The sequence below is a fragment of the Diadema antillarum genome, unplaced genomic scaffold (genome assembly GCF_040938485.1).
Source record: "Diadema antillarum isolate AM-2024a unplaced genomic scaffold, OU_Dant_1.0 scf00000170, whole genome shotgun sequence".
NCBI lineage: Eukaryota > Metazoa > Echinodermata > Echinoidea > Diadematoida > Diadematidae > Diadema > Diadema antillarum.
In genome coordinates, this window is record NW_027271059.1 from 1,682,631 (window position 1) to 1,702,519 (window position 19,889).

Consider the following 19,889-nt stretch of genomic DNA (forward strand, 5'->3'; position numbering starts at 1 on the left):
GGGGGGGGGGGGGGGGAATCCCCCCCCCTCGACGTTTCGCGCTATAATTCTGTAACGCGAGAAGGCCTCGTCGCGAGGCTTCTTGACTTTCTTCGTTCAAGTCTCGCGCAACTTTTGAGACCAAATTTGCAACGTCCGCGCATACTTTTGCGAAGCCACGCCCATTTTTGTAATGGAATGTCGCCCCAAAACGGGCACAATTTTGTGATTTTGTGTACATATCCTCTGGAAAACGGTGCTCTGTCATGAAAGTCACAAAAACCTAATTATTTTTACAATTAATCACTTTCATTGATTAATTTTGTGCTAACTATCGTAGAAAAGTGGTCAGTGACAATTTCCAAAGAAAAAACAAAGAAAAAACAAAAGTTGAAAAACACAGAAATACATAAGAAATTCTGGAAACAATAAAATACATTAGAATTGGAATGAGTTTTGGGAATTTTTTGTGATGTACAATTGTTGAATATGCTAAAACAGATTTACAGATCAAAAAACTAGAAATATCACTGAAGGTGATTAATACCCCCGCCCCGTGACGACAGTCTTACCCAAGGAATCTTTCCTTGATCTTCTGCCATTTAAATGCCGTTACCATGGCAACGCAGCTTCCGACACGTCCGAAAAATATGTCTTGCACATCTTCCCACCAAGACTATTGTGTGTGCCACATTTCATAAGCTTTTGTTAAAAACTGAGGAAGTAGTTCAATCCACAAGATCTTTCCTTGATCTTCCGCCATTAATATGCCGTTACCATGGCAACGCAGCTTCCGACACGTCCAAAAAATATGTCTTGCACATCTTCCCACCAAGACCAATGTGTGTGCCACATTTCACGAGCTTCAGTCGAATACAGAGGAAGTAGTTCAATCCGCAAGATCTTTCCTTGATCTTTTGCCATTTATATGCCGTTACCATGGCAATGCAGCTTCCGACACGTCCGAAAAATATGTCTTCCACATCTTCCCACCAAGATCAAGGTGTGTGCCACATTTCATAATCTTTGGTCAAAAAACTGAGGAAGTAGTTAAATCCGCAAGATCTTTCCTTGATCTTCTGCCATTACTATGCCGTTACCATGGCAACGTACTTTCGGGTACTGTCAAAAAATGCGTCTTGCACATCTACAACCGAAGGCACACATCTGTACCAAGTTTCATGGAAATTGGGCAAAAACTGAGGAAGTAGTTTGCAACACAAAATTTTCCATCATTTTGGCTCATAATATGTGAGCTGTTACCATGGCAACATACTCTTTGTCACTGTCAAGAAATGTGTCATGCTGACCTATATCCTAAGACAAACATTCAATATGAATTCCATGAGAATTGGAAGAACACTGATGAAGCAGTTTTGCCATGAAGCATTTTGCCCTATATTTTACCAATAACATGCCGTTACCATGGCAACGCACTTTTTGCCACTGCGGAAATATGTGTCTTGCACATTAACATATTCAGATGAACATCTGTACCTTATTTCATAAAAATTGATCAAAAACTGTGGGAGGAGTTCGCGACGCAAGATTTGTACCCATTTTTGCCCATAATATGCCGTTACCATGGCAACGTACTTTTGGGTACTGTCAAAAAATACGTCTTGCACATCTACAACCCAAGGCACACATCTGTGCCAAGTTTTATGGGAATCGGTTGAAAACTGAGGAAGTAGTTCGCGACGCAAGATTTGCAACGGACCGCCCGACCGTCCGCCCGACCGTCCGCTGATTCCTATATACCCCCTTCAAACTTCGTTTGGCGGGGGTATAATTAAATCTCAACCGGGAGAACGGGAGATTTTGCAAAAATTGTTTTTTTGGCGGCAGATCTCCCTTCGAAAACGGGAGAGTTGGAGTCATTGCAAATGTACCTTTGACAAAACACAATGTGAAATTGCAACTTTTGCTCATGTGTAAACAAGTGGTTTGGTTTCAATATTGTAATAATGGATCACATTTGATACAGCTCTTTGGAGTGGGCTGGTGGAGGGGGGAGGGGGGGGGGGAGGGGGGAATAAGGGGGAGAAGGGGAGTGGAGTAGGAGTGGGGGAGGCAATTCTTTCCCTATCATGGTGTACATATCCCCATGGTACCAGCAACTTTGCCATATGCACCTAGCCTGAAGCTGGTATGTCTGGTGCTGGCACAACATTGGTTCCCTTTTAGTTCATATAAAAATCATACTAAAAACATACAGCTTATAGATTATGCCACGAATCAAACATGATAGCCGTATATAGCCCTCTCACTGCCCTACACTTTCCATGCACACTTTAATTACATGGTACCCTCATGATATTAACCTATTTATCCATTTTGTCATTTTTGTTTTCCTCTCGTGGCGCTGGTATGGTTTTCCATACCACATTTCAGATAAAATCACGGGGATGAAATATCATCTTATAGGAATCAAGTAAGACTATTTTACTGAAGCAACGCAGTTGAGTGGAATGCTGCCATCTTTTCATGTAATCGCTATATTTTCATCTAGTAATATATTCTTTGTTTACATTTGTGCATGTATCTTGACCTCTGACCTTGTGCATGATGTATCATTACTCATACACACACACGCGCGCGCACACACACACAACAACATTTTTCACAAATCAATTTTGGCAACGTAATACAAAAACTAATAACTCTTGAGTGTGGACACACAATACCACTATTTATCACAATCCACATTACGATGCAAGTTATATCAGTCTATCTTTATTATTATTTTTCATCCCTCAAGATAATATACCTCAAGCAGTACTTGTGCCCATGACATGCACAAACAAAACAATTTTTTTTTTCTACCTATCCATAACCCATCACCTTTATCAGTTGTCTATTTCTATCTTTCCTATCAATTATATTACTACTGCTGTAGTATACAACTCACGGGCTAGAAATGACATCTTTAGCATAAATAGGCCTTAGCCATTATTCTTTACTCATATATTAAACCTCTGATATACAGAGCTTGCCTAATTACCTCTATCCTTACTACCACTGACAGTACACTACTAAATATCAAACTAAAAATTTCTACCCAAAGTCATCCCTGGAACATGACATTATGCAGCTAGAGGTCAGTGACATTTGATATTGAGGAACTTTCCTAGAATCACATCAGCACAATCATTCTACACATTGTGCATATCATATGAAATTGGGGCATCGGGACACAATACAACAGACAACCTGACGACATTTTAACTCAGGCACCCTTTTTGAGCAAAGGGCATAACAATATGAGGGGCTCTTCCCTTCCGATCTTAACATAGAAACTGACGACACATATGGCATATCATATCTTTAAAAATTAAGTATCATCTCCCACACTCTAAAACTGGCAGAAAATCTTGAAAGCCAGCAAATCTATGACTAGAAATATCACTGAAGGTGATTAATACCCCCGCCCCGTGACGACAGTCTTACCCAAGGAATGATCTTTCCTTGATCTTCTGCCATTTAAATGCCATTACCATGGCAACGCAGCTTCCGACACGTCCGAAAAATATGTCTTGCACATCTTCCCACCAAGACTATTGTGTGTACCACATTTCATAAGCTTTTGTCAAAAACTGAGGAAGTAGTTCAATCCACAAGATCTTTCCTTGATCTTCCGCCATTAATATGCCGTTACCATGGCAACGCAGCTTCCGACACGTCCAAAAAATATGTCTTGCACATCTTCCCACCAAGACCAATGTGTGTGCCACATTTCATGAGCTTCAGTCGAATACAGAGGAAGTAGTTCAATCCGCAAGATCTTTCCTTGATCTTCTGCCATTTATATGCCGTTACCATGGCAATGCAGCTTCCGACACGTCCGAAAAATATGTCTTCCACATCTTCCCACCAAGATCAAGGTGTGTGCCACATTTCATAATCTTTGGTCAAAAAACTGAGGAAGTAGTTAAATCCGCAAGATCTTTCCTTGATCTTCTGCCATTAATATGCCGTTACCATGGCAACATACTTTCGGGTTCTGTCAAAAAATGCGTCTTGCACATCTACAACCAAAGGCACACATCTGTACCAAGTTTCATGGAAATTGGGCAAAAACTGAGGAAGTAGTTTGCAACACAAAATTTTCCATCATTTTGGCTCATAATATGTGAGCTGTTACCATGGCAACATACTCTTTGTCACTGTCAAGAAATGTGTCATGCTGACCTATATCCTAAGACAAACATTCAATATGAATTCCATGAGAATTGGAAGAACACTGATGAAGCAGTTTTGCCATGAAGCATTTTGCCCTATATTTTACCAATAACATGCCGTTACCATGGCAACGCACTTTTTGCCACTGCGGAAATATGTGTCTTGCACATTAACATATTCAGATGAACATCAGTACCTAATTTCATAAAAATTGATCAAAAACTGTGGGAGGAGTTCGCGACGCAAGATTTGTACCCATTTTTGCCCATAATATGCCGTTACCATGGCAACGTACTTTTGGGTACTGTCAAAAAATACGTCTTGCACATCTACAACCCAAGGCACACATCTGTGCCAAGTTTTATGGGAATCGGTTGAAAACTGAGGAAGTAGTTCGCGACGCAAGATTTGCAACGGACCGACCGCCCGACCTCCCGACCGCTTGACCAACCGCCCGACCGCCCGACCGTCCGCTGATTCCTATATACCCCCTTCAAACTTCGTATGGCGGGGATATAATTAGACTCTCAATGCTTTTAATTAGGCTAAAATATGATCTTGAGCTTAATTTGCATAATTAATTAATTAAAATTAGAAATTGATTGTTTCAAAAAATCTAATGACACAATCTTGTAGATTTTGACGTGGGTCTCACCCATGCAAAATCCATCCCCCCCGGTCTGAGCATAGCCAAAAAAGCCCGGCCCCTTTAGGGTTAAAAATGTAATGCAAAACTTTATTCCATCAATGCTGCAAGGTGTTAACTTTTTATGTGCCACGTTCACATGTCCAACTCAGTCAATGGCTTGCCAACTTCACATATTCTGCTCAAACCCACAAACTCGCCCACACCCATCGGTAAATCGCCAAATGCAGCAGTACAACGAAAGCTTATGTCACGCTTCTGTCCATCTCACATATAGCTTGCATTTTATGTGGTTACTGACTATCAAACACTGTTCCCTAATAGATTTGTGTTTAAATTCTAAGTTTCTGTCACATTTTTTAATGCATAAGTCATACCTTTACAGTGAATGTAGCTACAGGTCATTTCAAAGAAAAACAATTATTGATTTGTCTTACTATTTTTATCAAAGCAAAGCTTGGCATTTTCTGTACAGCTTTGCTAAATATATGTTAAGCTGAACAGAAATCTATAGAAATTTCATAGATTTGAAAAACAGAATGTTTTCTCAAAGCATGACTACGTTGGCGTCTCAGAATAATGTGGCACACAGGGGGTTTCCACCATGGCACATAAAGAGTTAATCAAAACATTCCCTGCATATTACTCTGCATCTCATCTAGGCTCAAGACCCAGCCACTCATTGATGGCCCTCCTAACATCGAGTTGCAGCTGAGTAGCCAGCTCTTTGCTGAGTGCACGATCACAAGACTGGTAGATGAGTCTATATGTAAAGCTGATCTTTCTGTTTACATACTGATTAAGAAAATTCATCTCTCGCACAAGGTCAAATGTTACTGATCTCACTACTGAGCAAAAGAGGAGTTCATCAAATGAATGGTCCAGAAGCCAAAAGCTGACATCATGGGCAAATGTTGGGGCATGGATGCTGTAGTTAAATGTCTGTGCTTTTGTCTGAACTGGTGACATATTCCCATCCTTGCTTGTTGCAGGGTTACCACATTCATACGAACTCATGTGAAAATGATTCAATATTCTGTCATCCGCAGACCAAAGCAGCCTAATATCGTCAATATCAAATCTTAACATGGCAATGGTGTCCAGGTGAAGCACACAGAAATGCACATCCCCTTTCAGAGAGTGGAATGTCCCAAAATGCCCAACAGGCACTGTACTTCCATAGCATTGATTCGACCCTACTATTTGGATCACAAGGGTGGATTCCTTTGGTAATGAACTGTTCTCATCACCACTGGGTGCAGTGCTGTGGTTGAGCACTTCCCCTTTCTCAGCAAGTAGACCAGACACCATGGTGCACACACTGTCCCATGATGGAGCCCTCCCAGAGCATGGTGGGTAAAACAAGAGACACTGATGCATTATGGGATAGGAAAGAGAGTTTATGACACACCTCTTGAAGACACGCCCAAAGGACGCCACAGGTGTGTCTCAGCTCTTCTGCTTGCAATGTTTGATTCTGATTCAAGCAAGCTACTAAGCTAGGTCTTAGAATGCGATCCAATCTTTGCTGCTGTAAACCATACTCAAGGTATCCACACTGTCCTGCTGAACAAGCCTGGGGATTCCCCTGTTTGTAATTGCTGCAGGCACTGTCTCTATCCATTCCACTCTCCGTACCATGAGTCCTGAGCTGGTACAATTCACTTGGTTTGAAAGCTGAGGGAAAAGGCAGATCTTTGATGTTCAACACTAGAGGGAGCTCTTCAGATTCCATGCTGCGCAGTGCTGGATGCATTGCTTGCATAGACCGTTGTATGTCACCAGCAACTTCATTGATTGGGTGATGTTTGGTTTGGAGAAGGTTCCTGAAATACAATTCAACATGAAAAAAATGTAGAATTAGATATTTGTAAGAATATCCAGAGAATTCAGAATATTCTATATTTTGTGATTGAATTGTATGGTGAAGGTTAGATGAGGTCATTGACCTTGTTTATGACATCTTCTTCCATATCTGTAAATGATGACACTCCTCTGCTATGAGTAAATGAGAGCTACAGATCACTGTCACAACAAAATCATCTCAGTGTAACATACTTTCAAATAGTTATACTGCCAAATGATTATTTTAATGTCTCTTTTTATGCATCACCAAACTTTTGTAAGAATGTGGTGTGCACAATTGGTCACAAAATGACAGTTTTTTGCAAGAGACAGCAAGCCTATGCCTATTTAAACCTCAATTATCCACAAATAATAATGGGCTGCAACTTTTTGACAGGTTCAGGATTTACTAAGAACATATGGCAGGGGCATCATGGGTGAATGGTTACCCCCAGCCTCTGCAGCACCTAAACAACACGCCAACATACAAGAATGCATAAAAGACATAAGACGGATCGTAAAAGCAGTAGATCTTACAGTTCATAATTTGCCAGTTAATACATGAAGATATAGGTATGATATCAATACAGCAAAAATTTTCCAAGGAAATAAAGGCCTAACTGAAAGGTATCTTGACTAAGTAGTAGTAACTTTACATGGCTCATGGGATTTTCACATTGGGTCTGCTTATGCTGGCCTACATAACGATATGCCGAGGAACGCAAAGGGGTCTTTGAGATGCACACATGAAATAAGACTTGTCTTATTTCTTCACATCATTTCAGCCAAGAAAGTACAATCTTTATCATAGTCTCTGCAACACTATCCTACTCGACAGCAATGTCGACGCAATAGCACAAAGGATCTAAGATTTCACAAACACATTTCTTTATAACCTTTTGGGAAAGCCTGCTGCCTTCACATATTTTTTTATTTTCCCACAGTATGCAGATATAATGGGTTCACTGCACTACATAATTCCACGCAGGTTCAATGCGGAAGTCCCTTAAAAAGTCTGCAGGAGTGATTTCTGTAGAGCAAATGCTGATACAAGTCCTATCTATTATTGATGGCTCAGGGGATCAAGATTTTAAAAGAGAAGGGGAAAAGACTGACCGGTCAATTGACCAGCAAAGGTCGCCTGGACAGATGAACTTAACCAGCTCCTTTGACACAGGATCTGGTGCAGTGAGTAGCTTGACCGGTTGAGGTGACCCCAATGTATGCGGCACGGTGGCAATGCTCCTCTCAAAGACATGGGTCACGGCATTGCGGGTCACAAACTGCTTTGATTGGCTCCTAGTCATAAAAAAAATGAAATTTAGGTTCATCACTCAGTGAAGCAATCTTCTGCAGCCTACATATGCCATATCTCATTATGATTATCAATGCAAAAGTTTTGTGATGGAGAACAGTTTCCTTCATATCAGTAGAATACATCTTTTGCATAACATAACAAAATAAATCTATGAAACAGGACATTTGGGGCAAACAATTACATGCAAGCCATCCATTTCAGAGAGTTTTACTTGTTTATGATTTTGTCAAAGAGAGGAGGTTATGCCTGGCCCGGAAATTATTCACATTTTACATTAGTTTGTTCAGTCCATGACAAGTGACATTTTTCATACGTAGTTTGATTATCAAACCACTTTGACTATTAAAACATTTTAGGATGAAACAAACTAAAACAAAAAGTGCGGTTTCATTTCCTGTATCATTGTAGTTTGCAAAGATTCCGGATGATCAAATTTTTCAAGATGAGCCATTTCCCTTTGTTACCTGTAGCCTGTACAGGTGTAATCCAGGTAGTCCTCTGAATTAAACGCGATTGTCTTGGTCAAGATGAAAGACCCACACGCTGCCATGGCAACCACCTGCCAAGAGTCATTCCATTTCCTCTGAGGGGTGTCAGCACCCGTCCCTCCTTGGCCATTACATAGAGTGACAAGAATTCGACCATCTGGTGACAAAATCCTGGGGGAGCTGGGGAGGGGGGATGTGGAAAAAACAGTAGAAATAATACAAAAGGTTGCATATTTATGAATACTCACAGTATAAATCTATACCAAACAGAAAGGTTACCATTATAGAGGTTCAATTCTTGGTATCAGAGATGAAATGTGTCATTACTGATTATTGGTTCTCAATATTTCAAAACTAATTTTGAAACTGCAATTCCTGTATGATGGCTGTATCACACGTGTTTGTATACTTGTGTGTGTTCAATGTCTTCATCACTGACGAACATTATTGGATTTTTCCCACTCAGTTGAAAGAGATGTTTTGTTTAAATTCTAAATTTTGTTGCTAGCTTTTCATTGTGTTTACAGTTCTGCTCCAGGTTACACTATTTCTCTAATTCAAAGTCAGAGAAGATTGTTGTGATTATCTGCATCTGGTTCTTTGCTCTCCCTAAAGTCACTTAATTATGGGGAGAAAGATCTTTTACTTCAACCTACCACAAACTTTGGAATAGCCTAACTGACAACATCAAAGCGTTTATGACATGTGACCCCTTAAACACACACACACACACACACACACACACACACACACACACAAAGTGGATAAACTCTTCTGATTGCTTTTTATATTACATTCTGCGGGAGCTCTTCACAGAATTGATTTGATGCAATGTACGTTATATTATTACCTTTATTATTATCTCTTTTCTTGCCTTTTTCCTAGCTGCCCTGCCTGAGATATCTACATACAGAGTGAGATCTGATCCTCTGTGTCTCTTTCCAAGTCTTACTGGATCAGTAAAGGGGATGGCTAGTAACTGACCAGTGGGAATCAGTGGGAACGCTGGGGGATGATTGTTCCAATCCTTGTGGGATTCATTTAAGAGTACATTATATATAATCTATTGTTGTGTGAAAATTATTTGCTTCAGAATGGTCTCATATTCAAGTAATGTGCAGTTTAATGTTTCCAAGTTAGCATGCCTGTACAGTGACGGGGTATTAAACTGCATGTTACTTGTATATGAGACCATTCTGAAGCAAATAATTTTCACACAACAATAGATTTTAATGTACTCTTAAATGACTCCCACAAGGATTGGAACAATCATCCCACAGCATTCCCACTGATTCCCACTGGTCAGTTACTAGCCATCCCCTTAATGTATAAAGGGGATCTGTATACACATGTGGTAGGCCTATATATCATCAAATTGTATTTATGATGACTTGCTTGTGATTTGTGATTATATCTCTGTTTAATGTCTTGTGTTTGTAATTGACTTAAAACATTAGGAATTTCTAAAATAGACTAGAAAGATTAAAATCAAGTGAAATACGAACCACACAAAGAACTGCTTAAGGAGATCCCTGTTCCTGCCAATGTTTCCCTTTCCTCCGACATGTGGAAAATTAAAGACGACTGCATCAAAGAGGATGCCATCAAGAGATTTACTCTGGTCCAGCTTCGTTGCATCCACTTCAAAGAGAACCTGAACGTCTGACAGACATGTAAAACATAAAAATTTCATGATTTATTATTCAGTCGCGTTTCATATTCATGGACGGAAAATTTGGGAAAAACGATTTCAGACCATGCAAATAAGTGTCTGCAAAAATTGTGAAGAATGTTCATTCATGAAAATCTTGACATTTAGAAGAATGACTCATGTAGAAAATAGCACATTTTGGAAATCTTCACTGCTAACCATACAGTATCAGACTTCTTTGAAAAAAAACAACAACAACAAAACCTTGTACTTTGACTGTCAAGAGTGTCATCTGTCATTGCTAGATGAAAGAAATATAAAGGAAAAATAAATGGTCAGTCTTTACAGACCCTACCAGCCTCTTTAAGAATCTGGATGTTTCTCTCGATGAGCGGGTCATCCTTGGCAATTCTATCCAGACTCTGAAGGCAGGAGGTTACCATGGCGACTGTCTCTGGAAGCATCCTCCGCAGGGAAGTGGAAAAGGAGAAGTTGGCCTCTCCAAGGAGGAGGATGGACTGACAACTTGACAAGAGATCCTGCATCATCTTCCTAATTAGTGAGAATAAAAAGAAAAGAAATAGAAGATAGATCACCCCAATACACCCAGATATTTTTTGTCTCTGTCTGGGCACTAGGTAAAGATGCCGTGCGACACTTGTGTACAGCAACAGGGCTGTGTCTATATGGGATGCCTAACTTACTAACAACAGCAACAACTATTGTTTGGTACTTTGGAACAAATTCATGGTCATGGATATGGCTGTTCACTGACACTGCCACAGGTGTTTTTGACAGGAAGTGTGGAGGCAGACACTACACGTATATTATTATGTCGGCAATGCAACGCAATACCAATGCCAATGGTAGAGACTGCTGTTGCACTTGGAAGTTGTAGACTACAATACACTACCCATCCAGCAGTCTAGGTACGTAGTTGTAAATCAATTAGAAGAGCATGAAGAGAATGGGAGTTGTTCATCAATGTTACTTTAATTGTTAGTTGTCACCGGCCACGATCCAATCCCGATAAGATACAAAAACAAACTGTTTTACGACCTCTTAAGTAGAAGAGATATAACTAGTCCTAATATTCTTTTAATACATGTAAATCTCATACGGTATAGCTTCCTTGGAGCTGCGAATGGGATTACTGCAACAAGTAACAAGTAATACAAATGCTGTTGCAGCTGCATTGCATTGCCAATGTTGCCAATATTGTTAGTATGAATGCAGATCTTTTTTTCCAGCGCGGAATCGAAGATGTGGGACTATGCCAGTATCTTCCGAACACCCGCAGTCTGCGGCTCTAATGTATAGATTCGTTGTATAATTAATGACAAGGGCAAAATTACCTCGATCCTTGTTTCGTCCACAATATTACGGAGTGCACACATGAGTGGTTTACTCGATTACCAAATCTTTTAGAAATCCGTATGAATTTAAGTATTTTGGGCGATCACGATCCGAGGCAGAAGCAGAAAACGAAACCTCTTTGCGTGAATGAAATACATAAATACATTATAGCTTGCTGCCCTCAACGTTTGTATTACTATCAGATAGAGAATTATTCATGTGTATTCTCAACCTTTCCTGCTGAAGTTTCATCCAAATCCGTTCACAACTTTTTGAGTTATTTTGCACACCGACAAACCAACGGTAACGAAAACATAACCTCCTCCTTTGGCGGAGGTAAAAATAATTGCTACATTTTACAGAGTGACGGTGCAAAACTGTGCACAATTTCAGAAAATGCTTTATGACATCATTTTGCAAATAGTACATGTATGCAAAATTTCGTCATAGGAGTGACGTCAATAGAACTTTAATTGAATAGTACTTTATGGAGTGTCAAACATGCCAACACTCAGAGCTCAAAATACCCATATAATCATTTGAAGCTCTTTCAACCAATCATTAGAGGATATGATCCAAAATTTAGGCCTAATATGAAGTTGAGTGTGTGTGTGTGTGTGTGTGTGTGTGTGTGTGTGTGTGTGTGTGTGCACGGGGGTCGGGTGTGTGATATAATGAAAAGACTCATGCTTTGGCTATTATAATTATCTGATGTCGAAGTAACTATGTGGCAGTCATCATAACCGTATCAAATCACTATTGTGGACGGACATCCATTATCCTCCACAAAATCTGACCTGTTCAGCACAGTGATAAGTTTCCAGCTGTTTAACCAAGGGAGATATTGTATCTCTCATTTTTTTATTCAGGTATTAGGACCCTTTATAGTTATGGTAAAAGTTGGTCCTACATATTTTTTTTTTCTTTTCTTGAGGAGGCTTACATAACATTAAAAAAAAATTGAATGCTCAAAAAAAAAAAACACCCTATAATATACCTTTTACTTTTAAAGAGTTTTGGACTCCGAGTTCCCTTGCTATAATAGGAATACTGTCGTACGCCATATGTTACAAAATTAGTTAGTTTTCCACTAGCTCGGTATGAATAGTCCTACATTGATTAAATGGAAAATCCAATCCAAAAATAATTATGAATCTGATAAAGAAGAGTAAATCCTCTCGAGATGAACTTTAAAAATTTGACTGAAATCGGAAGAAAAATAAGGAAGTTACAAAATTTTGAAGTTTTTCCTGATTGACGGCAAAACAGTTCATGTACAGTGGATATGCATGTGCAAATGAGTGAGCTGACCGTGTCACAACCTCAAACTTTTCCGTTGATTGTGTACCCCCCCTCCAAAAAAAAAAAAAAAAAATGGCAAAAATGCAATGTTTCTGTCAATGAAGTCTGAAACACGATGTTATTCCTGGTCGAATAACTTCAGAATAAAGATCAGTTAGCCTCGGGCATAATTGCGTTTGAATGAAAAACGACATTTCAACATTAATGTACAACATATAATAATGGTAAGTTGTGAGGGGATGACACGCTCACTTTGCCATTTGTATATTAATATTGACCGTTCACGAGCTGTTTCCTCAAAAAATAGCGAAACTTCAAAATTAATTGTCATATCTTCCTTATTTTTTTTTTCAAAGGATTTCGATCAAAAAAAAAATACCGTTGAACTCGTATACTATTTTACTCTTTCTTATCAGACTGACTTACATTTGGACTGGATTTCCCCTTTGATAGCACATTACGTTCATAATGATTGGATTCTATAGTGAAAAAGAGTACTCATGAAACTCTAGCAAGTATTGTTACTTCCATTATTATCAGTATTTATGTTGTTGTTATCATCACAATTATCACTATCATTTCATTTTGCAATGTCACAGGAAAGGCAAAGGATGCGGATTCCACGTGCAGTATCAGCTGCATTTACACAGCTGTAGGAAGGTCCTTTTGGAAGACACCTATTTCCATTTCAATTTTACGCCCAGCATTATACTTTTTGCACTTCAAATAGGCTATTTGAAGTATTTCAAGTGTAATGCTGGGCGTAAAATTGAAATGAAAGTCAGGCACTTTTTATAATTATGATAACGTGGTAAATATCAAGATCGAGTAACTAAGAGACAGAGATGCCAAGTTTCTTAACTGGCTGGAAGTGAAAAACTGCGATGGGGTGGGGTGACGAAGATTTAGCGACGCTAACTTTGTAGCGACGTATGCGGATGGGATGGGATGGGATAGTGGCTCCAGATGCACGGAATTAGAAATTGCCCGATTTGGCGCACACTTTTGATTTAAAAAAGTAATAGCATAATTCTCATCAATTCGTTAGAGAAGATGATCCAGGAAGACATTAATCCAAGCATTTTCCCCAAATTTTCATCAACTATGAATGGGTCTGATTGAGTGATTGACATTTCAGAGACCCGGGATTATTTATTCAGAAAGAGAAATAACTATTAGAGGCAGCAATGTAGGACGGCCCTATCCTCCAGCCAACAACAACAGCAACAACAACAACAGCAAACAATAAGACAATTTCGAGCAGCATCACAAAGCTGGCATCTCATCCACCACCTGCAATGCGCGCAGTGTTTGTCATTGATCTACCGGCCGCGTTTTTGTTTGTTTGTGTTTTTTTTTTTTTGGTTTGTTTGTTTGTTTGTTTGTTTGATTGATTGATTGATTGACTGTTTGATTGATTGACTGATTGATTGACTGACTGATTTGACTGATTGATTGACTGACTGATTGACTGACTCACTGATTGATTGATTGACTGATTGATTGACTGACTGATCGATCAATTGATCGATTGATTGATTGATTGACTGATTGATTGGTTGATTGATTGACTGATTAATTGAATGACTGATTGATTGACGGACTGACTGATTGACTGACTGATGATGGATTGATTGATTGATTGATTGACTGATTGATTGTTTGACTGACTGATTGATTGACTGATTGACTGATTGATTGACTGTTTGATTGATTGACTGATTGATTGACTGACTGACTGATTTAACTGATTGATTGACTGACTGATTGACTGACTCACTGATTGATTGATTGACTGATTGATTGACTGACTGATCGATCAATTGATCGATTGATTGATTGATTGACTGATTGATTGGTTGATTGATTGACTGATTAATTGAATGACTGATTGATTGACGGACTGACTGATTGACTGACTGATGATGGATTGATTGATTGATTGATTGACTGATTGATTGTTTGACTGACTGATTGATTGACTGATTGACTGATTGATTGATTGATTGATTGATTGATTGATCAATTAATTCTCATTCTTGTTACTTGTTTTTTGCACTGCGAAACATTAGAATATTGACTGGCGGGTGAGCGTGAGATGGGTTGCTAAAGAGTGAGACTTGGTTAGGTGTGAAGAGGTCTCGACACAAATTATTCCACATCACTTTACTTTTTTTTTATTCATAAAGAGATTTTGATCATAGAGTAAAAGACAAAGTGAATACAATGTACAAAGTGTATGTTAAAATCTAATAAGATACACTCTATTTGAAAATATTTTTGCAATGATATTGGTGTAAAAGCTGGTTCATACTTATAGATTTATCATACAGCCATGATATCAGTGCCTATAAGTGAAGAACAATACACGTTATAGGGGTCATCGAGTAAAAGAGCAAGATTTTAAAGGTCAAGCGAAAATGTGAGATGGTGACAAATTGAAATGATAACATAGGGTAAAAAATATCTTGTTCCCTGTATGAGACCATGACGTCAGGGCGGTAAATTTGAAAATCGAAATGATGCACACGCTACTGAAAATTATAGTTTTAAAATTATTTATCATGTTTATGGTGCTACTTTTTTTCACCAAAACTTCTTGCAGGGAACTATTTATTTAAATAACTGTCAAAATTAGGGGATAAAAGTGTTAAATTCCATCAATTGCAGCATTAAAGCCTTTCCTGTTCCACTAACCCCATGGAGTTGGGGTAAGTGGATCGCATGCATTAATGAATGGACGGCTTGGTGACTTTGTCAGTTCTGCGTACTTTCACCTTTCTCATTTTGTGTAGACAATCCTATGCGTACAATGCTGTTCCACTTACCCCAATACGTCGGGGTAAGTGGAACAATCGAGTAGTCATGACTAAAATGAAATCTTGAACTTAATTATGAATAATATTTACCCAAAACAGTATCACATAAATATTTGTATTGTGTTTGTTAATGGTCAAACTGTGATGCTAGAATATTTCTTGCGAGTTTTATTTTTTTTTTTGTGCGTGTGTGATTTACGAATAATGGCTTAAGCGTTCCACTTACCCCACTTTACCCTATGTATCATTTCATTTGTATCTATTTTTAGAATCGTTGTAGTGATGTTGTGGCGGATCAGGAAAAATATGTCAATTACCACTGTACTGAAAGTGATCGACATTTTCATTTATAAAAGTTGATCATTTGTAGTTTTAGTGTTGTATAATCGTAATTCTCAAGATATTCTGTAATTCAAACCATGTGTTTTAAGATAGCTGCCATTCATTTGTGACATGGAATGATGGACCTGATCATTGTACACGTTTGTAGGGCCTACATCAATATTATGTGTAACTCATTATTTTAAAACTGAATAAAATCATTGTGTATTTTTGAGTCAACCAAACATTTAACTGCAAGCATGTATTACATAGGGCCTACACACACACACACACACACACACACACACACACACACACTCACACACACACACACAAACACACCTTGTCATGATCCTTACAATGCACTTTACCATAATAAATGTCACACAATATCTCCAATAAGCAGAAGTTTATCACAATTCAAATAAAGGAATAAATCGTGTCGTTTATGAAGCTCAAACTCAGAATTAACTCTTGTTCTCTCTATGTATGAAAATACAGCGTGTAGGTCTATCCTTTTAAAACTTGTTCGGGTTGGAAGGGGGGGGGAACTGATAACTTTAAAACAGTTTTTGATCCTTAATAAAAGTTAGCATCACTCAGATAAGTTTATTATCCAAATTGATGGATGCATAGATCTGAAATCCGTCAATTCATGTTTAGTGAAAGTTTGTGTTCCGAGGCAACAGAAAAAGCCTGTGTCAATAACATCCTCAATTATTTGTTACTACATCGGTATTACTTTCATAGGAAAACATGTAAAACTTCCCCAAAACTTTCTTAGGCTAGTTTCCACTTTCTGAAACTTTATTTTGTTAAATTGGTTGTTTCCATGTACATGTATATGAAGAGTTTGTTTGCAAAAACTGATAAGTCCATATTTGCCAAATGGAGATATTTGCGATTAAAGTTCAAGAAAAATAAAGAAAATAATAAGAAAATTTTTGCTTAATTTAACCATAACTTCAAAAATGTACATTTGTATGTAGTGACCAATATATCATTTAAAAGGTATTATTTTGTACTTTATTACAGAGACCGTACTTCAAAATCTTCAAAAATGGACTTATCGGTTTTTGCAAACAAACTCTTCATATGGAACTAAATGTACTGTTCTGTTCATGTGTGTGAGAGTTGTATGGCCAAAAATATTTTGCAGCCCTTAATTTACACAAATTTGCAAGTCTACGATTTGTAAAATAAGTCGTTTAATACATGTAGTTGGTGAATATAACACTTTATGAAAGCCAGTTATTTTGGTAGAGGATAGCAAAACAATAGTGCATCGCATTTGATGATACACTGTATATCTTTTTCCATTTACTGTACATGTATATAGAGAAGAATACCAATACACATTGGAGGTTATGAGAAATTGACTTTATATTTGAGGACCCGAATATAAGAACGACCCAAGTCCAATTTTTGGCCAAATTCAGTTTGACATGAGAAATTGTAGCTTATGCATGGACTCATCTTGTGTATAAATGATAGATCCTAGTTACCCCCGGAAGTGCCTGAAATGAATGAGTTAATCTTAAGAATGAAGGACTTGGGTCATTCTTACATTCATATAATAGCGCCCTCTCTCATCCTTCTCTCATCTCTATAGCAGAATATCATGTATATGAATCAAAGAACGACCCAAGTCCATATGAATCAAAGAACGAACCAAGTCCACCACACAAAATGGCCTCTCCACAATTAATGTGAATGTTAATTGTCATAATAATGTATGTTCTAATTTGTATATACAATGTTGCCTTCCCATCACAGTTAAATAGAATATTATTGGACAAATAAAAAAGATATGAAGTTTTTTTTTAGTTTACTCGAAATGGTGTTCCATGGACTTGGGTCGTTCTTATATTCATATACTCATTTGCTTAGTCAGCCAATTATTCGACATACTGTACATTAACTTACCTAGAGCTGACTTATAATTATAAATACAGTACATGTACAATGTGATGGCTTCGCACTAACTTTTTTTTCTTCCTCTGGTTGCCCATTTGGGCCACTAAAATCTTTTAATCTGAAATTTTGATGGCTCAAAAGAAATGATGTGGCAAACAAAGCAATCAATTTTGAATCTTAGTTGCTACAGTTTTTGAAATCTTGTGGGCCAACATCAATTATATATTATACAGTATTATATCATATTCACATGCAAATACATTTGTGTTTGTGTGTTCCATGTGTGTGTATGATCTCTCACAACATCTTTAGGTTTATAATACACCTAGAAAGAGGGAGAGAGGAGAGAAAGGTGATATTGCCTGTTGTTGTTATGGAAAAATTAAAAGTAAACCATTTGTCCCAAGATAATACCGAGATCAAATCAAGCAATGTATTAACCCTAACTTACCTGGGGGGGGGGGGGGGGGGGGGGGGCATAATGGTCCCCCCCCCCCTCGACAAATTCCGCGACCATTCCACCGTGCAATTTTTTTTTGACTGCGCCGCTCGCTGACTTTTTACTTATAAGTCTCGCGCAACTTTTGAGACCAAATTTGTTGCGCCCAGGCATATCGTTCCGAAGCCACGCCCCTTAAAAAAATTTTTTTGTCAACCCCAAAATTGCTCAAAAACGTGATTTTGTGTACAAAGTCAATACAAATTGTGTTTTTTCAATTAATTCATACAAAGATTCATATTTTTAATTTCAATGGCTGAAATAAATTTATTTTAGTATAATTATGCTTTTAAAGATGTGTATGACAAATTCTGCTAAAAAAAACAAAACAAAAACAAAAGTTCGAACAAACAAAGAAATACATAAAAAATGATAAAACAATAAAAAACATAAGGAATTAATTTTGATACAGAATTTTTTTTTTTTACGCACGAACGTTCGGAATGTCACTAGGAATATTTACACCAAAAATCAGCATTCCATAAGTCTTTATAAGCCAATTACAGACGAAAATGAGGTTTTTTGCATATATTTGCATAATTAATTAATTTAAAATAGAAAATGCAAATTTTTTGATAATTTAACTTAACAGTCTTGTAAATTACATCCGGCTTTATGTTCATGCAAAATTTTGTGGCGATCGCGCGATCAACGGCTGAGATCTGAAGGGGGGGGGGGGGGGGGGCATAATGCCCCCCCAGGAATTCAAGTTTGCTAAATAGCCCAGGTACATTGTAAGTTAGGGTTAAAGCAGATCAAGGATGGTTTAAACTTTAATGCTTAAAGGTAGAGAGCTCATATTAGGCATATATGCTGCAGAATGATATGCATCACACACCAATATATGACACAAACCAATGGAGGAAAGACTACACTGACAAAAACATTGTTTTATTTGCACAAAATGGCAATGACTGCAAAAGTGTCCCTACAAATTCATGACAGATGTAAAACAAGAACACAAAATCAAATATAAAAATGAAGATGGCTTACTAGGGAAGATATACCAAGGGAAACATCAGGACTCAATTAAAAAAAAAAAAAGTAAAATACCTCTAGAAGAGATAGGGGAAATCAAAAGACCTTAAGTCTAATAGTACCTTCAAATCCATATCTACCAGTTTTTAATCTCTGTTTGCATTAATCAAAACACACACACACTCACACAAATACCAACGAAAACGGACATAATTCTTGACATTTCTGGTGCTGCACTAAGGGGCTGCGAAGACACACAAGTGAACGATGTCTCTTGCCAGAATGACTTCTCTCCAATCACTTGAAAACTAACAAAGTAATTATACAATCCCTTCACTCTTCATCAGTATTAAATGACCTCCCGTCAATGCTCTATCGAATGCAGTGATGAACAACACTGAACAGGCAGGAATAACTATGGTGGAACCCTACAATCTGTTTATAGCACTGTGATAAACTGGATTTGGCTCCCTCTTTTGTTAAACTCGACACACAATGTTCCTAAGGGAGGTAGGAGTACGAGCTATTAAAGACATGATCATAGTTCAAAGGTCAAGAAACTTTTGAGCAAAAACAAGAAAATTCCAA

At 38.0% G+C, this 19,889-nt stretch overlaps 1 protein-coding gene across 1 annotated transcript; it reads right to left on the minus strand.

The window, feature by feature from the left end:
- Nucleotides 1-9,430: 9,430 nt before the first annotated feature.
- On the minus strand, nt 9,431-10,657 carry LOC139722689 (ferredoxin-fold anticodon-binding domain-containing protein 1-like). Its single transcript, XM_071633983.1, has 3 exons — nt 10,465-10,657; nt 9,964-10,120; nt 9,431-9,437 (listed from the first exon to the last, which is right to left on the minus strand). Exons 1-3 carry the CDS (start codon nt 10,655-10,657, stop codon nt 9,431-9,433), a joined length of 357 nt encoding a protein of 118 aa, XP_071490084.1.
- Between the last annotated feature and the right edge of the window lie 9,232 nt (nt 10,658-19,889).